The sequence below is a fragment of the Merops nubicus genome, unplaced genomic scaffold (genome assembly GCF_000691845.1).
Source record: "Merops nubicus isolate BGI_N331 unplaced genomic scaffold, ASM69184v1 scaffold45899, whole genome shotgun sequence".
NCBI classification, from domain to species: Eukaryota; Metazoa; Chordata; class Aves; order Coraciiformes; family Meropidae; genus Merops; species Merops nubicus.
Window position 1 is genome coordinate 10,667 of NW_008629862.1, and position 10,382 is coordinate 21,048.

The 10,382-nt window shown below is 36.1% G+C and overlaps 1 protein-coding gene across 1 annotated transcript in view; it reads right to left on the reverse strand.

Moving 5' to 3' along the window:
• Positions 1–1,223: 1,223 nt before the first annotated feature.
• DR1 (down-regulator of transcription 1, TBP-binding (negative cofactor 2)) overlaps positions 1,224–10,382 on the reverse strand; it is a 9,461-nt gene continuing 302 nt past the window's right edge. Inside the window, 2 exon segments of the mRNA XM_008947069.1 lie at positions 1,224–2,288; positions 5,487–5,650. Coding sequence (XP_008945317.1) covers positions 2,154–2,288; positions 5,487–5,650 — 299 coding nt within the window. The 3' untranslated portion in view covers positions 1,224–2,153.

The window sequence follows — 10,382 nt, forward strand, 5'->3', positions numbered from 1 at the left end:
CCCAGTGAACAGCAATGCCATCCAACAGCACTCATGTTGTAAAGACTTTGGTCACAAGAAGCGTTCAGTGGGTCAAAATAACAGCAGAATTTAAGTAGTCTTAACTTTTTTTCCTTATAAATGTAATGAAGACAGACTATTCATTAAATATAAAAGCAATTTTATAAAAACACATCAGAATTTTATTGCTTGAAGAATACAGCATATGAAAAAGCACAAGAATGTCCAAAAGAAAGGTCACAAGGATCCAAACATATTACACCATACATACCAGATGCAGTAAAATGTTAACCTGAATTCTGCATCAGAAAAGAAAGGTGTGAAAATATACCTAATATTATTTAAAAGGAGAAGACTCATTTAAAATAGAAAGTGTGAAGGTGTTACAGTACAAATTAGAAAAGCCAACACTGCACATTAACATCACTAGACTAGATTTTCTACCTTTGGTACTTAAACCTTTACAGAAAACCACTTCCTTGATCAAACCTTGCCTAACATATTTCATAGTATCCATGAAAGATGTTTTATTTTCCTCTTTTAAACTTAAACATTCCAGCAAATACTTCTGAGTTTTCACTGCATTAATGCATTTAAGGAGGCATTCACATTTATTCAACTATATATTCAACTCAGTGCATCTCAAATTTAAACCAGAAGTCACTATGTGACTGAGATCTGAATATATGCCAATTGTAGTACACGTTGTTCAGATTTTATGTAAAAACAGGCACACCATTTTCTATTTGCATCCTTATGTAAACAGACTGCTGCAGCCCTCCTCAAGAACTCCAACTAGAGCAACTTGCTGAGGACCTGTTAATACAACAACCCACTTTGTAAGAGAGCTATGGAATCATCTACAGCAGCATGCAAGTGGCTTTTCTAGTCTGCTCAGATTAGTGTACCAGAAGATATGCCAGTATTACTTCAAGTAACACATTAAAACTCAGCAATGGACACTACTGTGCTTTATTTCAACACAAAGAACAGCTGCTCATCCATTAATCAACAGAATTTTCAAATCAACTACTAGAAGGACTACTACATCGTTTCTCTTCCACATATTGCTGATTACTCTTGGGGAATAGTTTACCAAGAACCTTGGACTTACCAATGAACCAATGAATGAAGAAAATGCTATCTTTCAAACAACATATTTTAGTAATCCAGTGGCAATCTAGTCTGGAGAACATTAGCATTACGCTGACAACGAGTATATAAATTCCCTCTTTTATGGTAAGCATGCTCTTAGCTTCAGCTTTTGCCTTCTTAGGCTTGAATACTAGCTAATCATTCCCAGTAATGTCAGTGGAACTAAAACAATTTTGTTTCATCGAGTTCCAGCTTTATATTTTGAAAATATGAATAGATCTGGACTACAAAATACCATCAACAACAGCTGACATTACACCGGAGTGAAACAGGAGAGTTAGTTCTTCAGACCAGGCAGTCTCTGAAGTGAAATATTCAGTTAGGACTGTCAAAGGATGTCATAATAAAACCATGGGTTTATTTTGTTCACCCCTATACAAAAGAATGACTGAATTTGTACAACTCCTGTTAAACATACCTTTTCTTAGCTTGGTGAAAATGTCTCATTTTCAAATTTTAACAGGTGTGGTGTTTGAGCATATATAGTATTTATTGCCATATACATCCTCATTTTAAAAAGAACTAAGAATTCAGACTCTGATATGCTGAACCCTTTTCCCCCCCCCCCCATTAACAGATAATGTCTACTTGTACCACTCCCCCCCAAAACAATTAAAAATTTCAGGTAAGATTTTATAGTTTAGTTAAAAGGGAAGAAATGCAAATGTGGATTTAGAGGGTTTTGTATAAATCTCACTATATTTTATAAACTTGTTGTTTATTGTAACACTGTTTATTGATCAAATAAATGACACACTGCTATCTAAAATTTCCATATACACCATTAAAAATCCAAAGTTGATATGATACTGAACCTTAAATCTTCAAGAATTCAAAAAAAAGACAGTTTATACATGTACAGCACACAACAGCAGACACCCCTAGAATACCAACTGCCAGTCCATTATGCATACAAACCTACAGGTAAGCATTCATTTCACTGTTTTCATTGTGCAGGAAAAATACTTCTTAGTAAAGACAAACTCAGCTGGTGAACTTCAGATATCATCTTCATCATCTTCATCCTGAGATGATCCTGCCTGATTGGATGCACTGGCTGAGGCAGCAGCAAGCTGTGCCTGTTGAGCTGCTTGTTGCATCTGTAGCCATTATTCTGCTTGCTGTTGTCTAGCCTAAAGACAGGAATTGGGTTGTTAAGGTCATACATAGTTTGGGAAAAATCTCTTGAGCACCTCATCTTTAAAAACAGTTTTATCTGCAACTGCAGGTTCCTTTTGCAGAATTGTTGTTAACTGTACATATAAAAACCCATCTACAAGTACCTTATTTGTACTGAGACTGTTAGCTATATAGTCTCTCTTCCTCTGAAGACACCACCATTTGGAGGATTTGCAGTTACAAAAACAAACAGGCAGGAGCTAGTGTACTTAAGTTCCATTGTAAGGCTTGTGCCAAAACACTTCCTAGGGGAAAAATTAAGTGAGGCAAAGGAATGGAAATGCCATGCTTCAATTTCAAGGGATCTCCACATTTTACCACAGTTCAGAGATGAGAACAACCCTACGCTACTCATTACAAATACAAAAACTTGCCATTATTACATGATCCAATTGTACCACAAAGGAACACATTACAATATAAAGAAGTCTTTGGGAAACAGATCAATATATGTCTTCTCAAACTCAGGTATAAAGCCGGTGACGTCCCATTTTTCTATCCAGGCTTTTCATTCACTTGTTTTCAGCAACTGCTATTGATTTTAAATTGTGTTAAATTTAAAAATTTAATTTCTATTTCAAGTGAACATTAGGGGAAAAGTTCTTAAAATTATAAATCTTCAGCATTCTTTACTTTTCTATTTTTACAAGTCATCACTAAGAGTGTAGTGATTTCCCTTCTAATCCCACTGCACTCACTGAATTTTCCCTTTTTTTTTTCCAAAGCATCAATCAATTTTACAGTTTTTCAAACTTCAGGGTGCCAAAATACAACGTTTTGAAAAATGGTCAAAATCAGTTTATCAACTTACTAGGAGAGTCTTGCCTTATTGTAAGAAGTGCCACATTTCCTCTGTCTGTTTTAGCATTAACAGATAATAGTTTTACAGAGGTAGGAATTTCAATTAAGATTTTTCAGTATTTCAAACTTCAAGTGGTAGTGAAGTTACGAGGGTTGGAAAACCATTTAAGACATTGTAAGGTTTTAAACAAAGGATAACAGCAGCATCTGTACACACAGGAGAGGCGTAAACGTTTATCACACACAAGAGAACAATGGGGTTCCCTACTGACCCTGCTACAATTAAGTTTACTGTACAATTAATGAGGTGATACACATGCATGCACCAGGAATCACAGGCTCAGCACTTCACTCTGGATGGATCATTTTGTCAGTGCCTACCTACCCTCACTGCTATACTTATAACTTAGCCTTTTCAAAAAAGGAAAGAAGAAAAACTCCATTGAGTTGTATTGACTAAGAAGCTTTATAAGCATTTAGTAAATGTAACTCATTTATTGTACATATGAGCGTTAGTAAGGAAGCCTCAAAAAAAAAAAAAAAACCAACAAAAAACAGATCTGTTAAGGACCTTGTCTTGCACAGAAACTTACAGCCATGCATGGACATCAGGATAAGCCATAAACCTGACTACAAATGTCTACAGTCATCCAAGCTACAGGCTTTAAACCTTTATAACACTAACAAGCAAGTACATTAAAACCAGAGCAAGAAGTCAATATTAGTGTCACACTCTACAGTATTAATAAGATTATCACAAATAAAGAAACATCCACTTGTGTAACTATTTTTAAGAATAGAGTACCTGCAACAGCATATTACAACTAGTATTTTTGACAAATGAGACTAGAACCTTTGCACCTAAGCAAAGACTTTCGTATTACCTGAGCATATTTTTAAAAATCATTAATAATATTGTGAAACTTGCATGCATTGCCTTAATTTAGATGTTAATACACAGTATTACAGAATTTAAAAAGAACACACCTTAAAGGGTTATTCCTTAGATACAGCGTGGCTCACAGAAGGTGGCCGTGGTTTCAGTTTTTCTTTTTTTTTTTTTTCTTTTTTTTTTTTTTTTTTTTTTAAGTGTTACTCAGGAGCTAGTACTCCCTTAACACACCTTATTTTTGCTGTGTTATTTTATATACCATGCTAAGTTGCTTTAATAAAATAATAAGGAAAAAACAAGTATCCAACTATTATTTGTAAGTCTTAATTCAGAAACAGCTATATTGGTCTTTCTTACGTTAATACGGTCAAACAAAAGTCAGGCATGCATGGGTTTATTATAACTAGTTCACTGCATGCTGACAATAGCTACATGGTACGCTGAAATTTTAAATGCCTTAAAATTCATCATGCAGTTAAGATTCAAATTGTTGGGATGCTGCAATATGAAAAACACCCCAACAGTTATTAATTGTCTTGGCAAGATATGAGTAAAGTGAAGGGCAGAGAACGTTGCAGTAACCAGACATGATAACACACAAATGGATAAGTATTTTCACCAGAGGAAATTAAAATAAGCAGAATGAGAAAATAAGACTCATGCCTTGGGTAAGAGGAAACAAATCCAAGATAATTTTCACATCACTTAGTGCAGAGAATGGACTTCTAGTCAAACTAAGAGAATAGTACAGAGAAAGATGGTATAGAAAGATAAATAAGTTTAAATGACTAAAAGTCAATTTTAAGAGATTTTCACAAACTATATGGGAAAGTTGGGAGGGGAGAAGGCTGGGATGAAGGAGAATGTATATGTGTGTGTGTGTGCATATGTGCAGCATTTGCAGGCAAATGCTTTTCCTGTGACTGAACTGCCTCTTTAAAAATTTATGCATGAATTCACCTAGAGTCTTGCCAAGTAAAGGAAGATGAGAAAGGACAAATTAGAAATTTTGAACAATTAAATGTTTCTTTCAGAGCTAAGAAATAACATTTGTGCAGTGATGGCCAGAAAGGATATTTTCACTTTTTAACACCTCAAAACTGGTGATTTCCTAGAACACCAGCTGTCATTCTTTGATTTCCTCTGCCAAGTAATTCTTCATGTGTTTTCTACAGAAGAATGGAAATACCTAAGTAGCAGCAAACCCCCATGCTTTTTAAACAGAAAGTATAATACATTTGTTTGTATACAATGTCCTGTATGTCAAATCACAGAAGTAACAAGTACCACCATTGTATTTATTTCCCCAGTTCAAACAGGTGAAGCTCAATAGCATCTTAGATGCCACAGCAACTCCCAAGGAACAGGGTATTTCTAGAAGCTTATATGTATTTTTGTGGCACTAGATCTGCAGCATTAATTATTCCAACCTTATCAGTACAAGTATTGCTTCACTTACTTTTGCAAATAATTCCTGTTGCTGCCTTAGAAGCTCTTCTTCTGGAATGCCAAGGTTCTCCAAGCGTGAACTGGCCTTTCTCCTCTTTAGTGCTACTGTTTTGCATTCTTGTAAGACTTCTTTTACTTCACTGATATAGGAGCCAAACCCCAAACTTTCTAGTGCTAGGGAAAAGAAAGAAAACACATTACTTTTTACAAAGGTTTTGAAAATAGTTATCAATTTGTTTATTTAAATAATTTTTAAAATAGTTTAAAAGGTTGATCAATTGTCTGTCACTTGGTGACAAAAACCTGTGTTCGTAAGACCTGACAGCTATTTGCTCTGTTTCTTCTCCTAGGCTATTGAAAGGTGCCTGTTTTCAGGCCAGAATAACCAGTCAAGTGCAACCAAAGAAGTCTGTACTTGCAGAGGATTCAGGGTTTTCACATGCATTTTGCTAGCGATAGGCATTATTCTTCAAAAGACATCTTTCTACCATCTTCTACATATCAGAATCAAGCAGAACTTATACAACTAACAAGTCCTTCCTATCGGAATTTTTAGCTTTTAATCTCTCAGGGATTCTACCTTTCCAATTTTGTTGCAAGTCCTCAGTAGAAGGCAAATTAGCAACCGCTAACAGAGCAAAAGCAATGTCTGTAAAATGATCACAGACCCTTCATTAAGGCAGAAATAGCAATATCTAAGACCTTAGACCCATTTTAGCTAAGGTCTTTTAATATCGAAATTCATATTTCAGGCACCAAGCAGCTAAAAATGCACAGTTCATACAAAGTTATATAAAATCATGCAAGAGCACTTTGTTTTATTAAACAACATTTTTAAATTAAACAATATTTATTTTTATTTAAATATTGTTTAATAAGAATATTGTTTGTTTTTCAATTAACAGAAACCCTTTTACTTTCCACATGAAAATGTATTCAGAAACTAAAACCTTGCACTTTTATCTGCCCAAATAAATCTGAAATGCAGCTATATCCTGCAATAACATTTTTTTAAGAACACAAAAGTAACAGCAAGGATTATAAAAACCCAGGTAGAACATGTGACAAAAGGCACACCCTGTTTCCTGATTCACCATTTACTACAATATGCATCCATACATTCCCAAGTGGAAGCTCCTACACAGAATGTGCTGGAAATATTACAGAAGTACCAATTGTATTAGAAACAAGTCTCAGTTTAATAAAACATCGGGTTTGTTTCCAATATTTACACAAAATAAGCTTTCTTTACAGAACAATAGCTGTTTTAAACTTTATCTTACTTTTTTTCAACCTTGTGTCACAACCTATTGTAGAAATAACACTAAAATAAACAGCATAACAGCTATCAACAACTTTTGAAAAGCAAGCTCTGGGTGACACCAACTCAGACTATATTCTACCATTAATTTTGTAAGCGACATTTTCCCACTCATAATTATGGCAGTATGCCATTCTATCATACACCTAAACAATAACCCAAAGGCATTCTATAGGTTTCCAGTTTCCAGCCTGTACTCAAGGAGACAATTAATACATTGCCTTCAACAGGGCTGTGCAGCTGGCTGGTCACACAGGACTACCACTCCCTGAATGGGCAGCATTTGGCAAATTAATACATAATACCCATTTCTTAAGCAAAAAGGAAGTTAAAAGACAAACTGATTTAGAGATACCCAAATGACTTCAGAGACAATATGCCAGTTCAGTGCCCACACAGATACTGGATAAATTTTTTTTTTTCCCTCCAATTAGCCCACAGTTTCTAAGGGAATTACCAAAAAAATCTTCAGAAACTTGTTTCATCCAACTTCAGCAGATAGGAGGCAAACCGACATGTCATGGTCCAGAACTAGTTATCTAAGCAGTCTATAAATACTTAAGAACTCGTTCAATTTCAAAATGTAAACAGTATATACAGTAAACTATCTAAAGTCTTTTTTTTTTTTTAACCAAAGTATGAAATTTTAAGAACTCTACAAGTCTAACATCACTAAGACAAACCATCATAGCAAAACCATAGGTATCTGTCGAACATTCAGAGTGATCAGGGTATCAATAACTGAAGTCAAAAGCAAGATCTGTTTATAATGAAATTTTAAACAGTCCTTAAAAGAAAATAAATTAATGGAAAGAACTTGCAGTTATGCCTTGAATACAACACACAAAAATCCAAAAGAAAAAAACGTGATAGAACCAAGACAGATTTGTACAATTTTGCAACATAATAAAGCAATGAGGAACCACATATGTGCCACAGGTCTAGTGCATCAAAATTCTGCATGCTGTGAAACAACTTAAGAAATTTACTATCCTCTTGAAACACATGACGGCTTCACAGAACACATGTACAGAAGGAATGTGAATTTCTTTATATCAGCATGATGCTAAAACGTGGGACAAGTGATTACTACTTTGGCAGAGCTACCATTACACCAAAACTCTAGAGTCTTTCTGATTCTTGAGTCCGAAATCTGCATGTCTACCCAAAGCACTGAAGTTGGTCTCTTACTGAGGTTAGATCACACCAGATTTAAACAACTAGGTCCCAAAACACAGTATCTTGGGAGTTTTTTTTGGAGGGAGGTAACTTCTTACAAACATGAAATCACAAATGTCCTTTCTACAGTTTCCTCCCACTCTTAAAGACATCAAGAAGCAGATCTCTGTTTAACCAGTTATGCATAATTAGTGCAACATTTGTTTTTAAAACAATCAGGTCACTCATCTAAATCTTTTAACTTTTTATGCTCCTTTCAAAGAAAAATAACTTCCACAGTAAAATGCCAAACATTAAGAGTTGCTTGGGGTTTTCTTTAGTATTAAATGGTGCCATAAACACTGTCCTTCTCCTACGAGCCCATGTAAAGAAGCTACATGACTTGCCATAGGCTTTGTCTACCTGAAGCATAACCCAGAGGTAGGGGGAAGCGTTCCAGCCCTGCACGTGGCCAAGCAATCACCTTCAGAGTGCAGCCTTCCTCTAGGAAGGGTACAAAAAGATTCCTCTCAGCAGCAGCCTGTGTTTAGACTGGGCCAGATGTGAGGTGATGGTCATTACCCTCATTTTATTTCTAAATGAGCTGGTTTAAGTATTGAAAAGGAACAAGATATCGGGATGACCCCAACAAACATATTTCAACTACTTAATTTGTCAGTATCATTGCTACAGAACTACATTAAGAAACGGTCAAAATAGCTAGTATCTAGCATGTATGAAGATGGATGAAAATACTGAAATATTAGGCCTATAGACACATAATCATTGCTTCCAAAAAAGACAGAACGACCATCTGCCACATGACCAGCACATGGAAGAAGCTAAGAGCACACACACCTCCCTGAAGATAAGAACAGAAGAAAATCCAAGAACATCTCCTTCCATCACTGAAGTGTTACCAAAATGAATACATCTCCAAAGTTTTCCTTGGTAATATTCGGCCAAATATTACATATCTAATTTGAAAATATTTTCTCTCTAACAACTCTAAAACCTGGTAACACAAAGACAGAATGCAGTGAAATTATTGGTTTTGGACCACCTGCTTATGATATGCCCCTGCATATATGTGTATATACACACAGATTTTAGCTTTAATTTGTTTTAAAAAAAAAAAAAAAATCAGACTAACCCTAGGGTAGAAATAGGTGAAGTCTTTTCTAAGGACCACTAGTACCAGGGAAAAAAATAGTTTCACACGCAAATTCTTTGTTGTTCTCAACCTTATTAGATCATGCCTAGTCCTGCGTTAAGAACAGAGCCTGAACATTTCAAGGGTCACTTGAAGAAGCTACCCACTGATGAAGCAGCGTCATACCCAAAGTAGGCTTCCAGGGACAAGCACAAGTTCTGCTCTTTACGACGCAATGGACTTGATTTGCTAAAATTACAGGTTCACTTCTATTTTATTTAACGTTGAAGCTCACAGACACTATGTATTTTCTTTTGCTGTCCATAACCCGGTCAAGTAGTTGAAACTCTTCTAGTGAACAAGCTGATATCCTCCAAAAGAATCAGACTTTTTGTTGTTTCAAGCAGAATCAACCCCTACAATGTTTTTTAACTAACTTGATACCATTGCAGCCCTGAAGACAGCTCTACTGCAAATGCTACTGTTAGTATCTCTACCAACCAGCAGAGTACAGTGCTCTTTCACTACTACTTCTATGAACTGGGTTGCAGCTGACGCTGGTATCAACAACCTTTGCTTAAGCAGCAAAGTGAATGATTCCTGAAAAAAACGCCTGTGGCAGAGTTCAGGAGGAGGCAAGGAAACTCCCTTTTTGTGACAGAATTTAAAGAAAAGAAAATGAAACACAGAGAGAGAACTCTCCTTTTCTTCAAGCAAGGGAAAGTGGAAGTCGGCAGCAGAAAAGGATGGAAGGGCACAGAGCATGTTTGAATGCTTTCGACAACAGATAAAACTACTTAACGTTAAACAATCAGACTCCAAGGCCAGCCCTGGAGGAATGTTTTATTCTTTAAAGGATACAGACAGGACGACTCTGGATTAAAGCCTGGGCCCCACCTAATCATAGATATTTTTTCAGTCTCCAATTAGAAACACATATAATAAATTCAGTAGCTTTAAACAAATTGGTCAAGAAATTTGCATAACCATTCGTAAAGTCAGACCTCATTTCACAAGTACGAGGAAGACAATGCATTTGGTGACTCCACTCGAAGCATCGCTTCTCTGAACCACGGAAGGTGAGCTCGTCCCGAGCACAGCCAAGAGCCGCTGTAACCACACAAAGACACACTTCCCTCGCAACACGGCTGACAGGCCGAACAACACGCGCTTTTCCTCCAGACCCACAGAAGACCCTGCCTTTTGTCTTCCACACAGCTGTAACAAACCACCAAAGAAAAACCGGGAACGGGAGATGACCGGCTCAAAGCCGG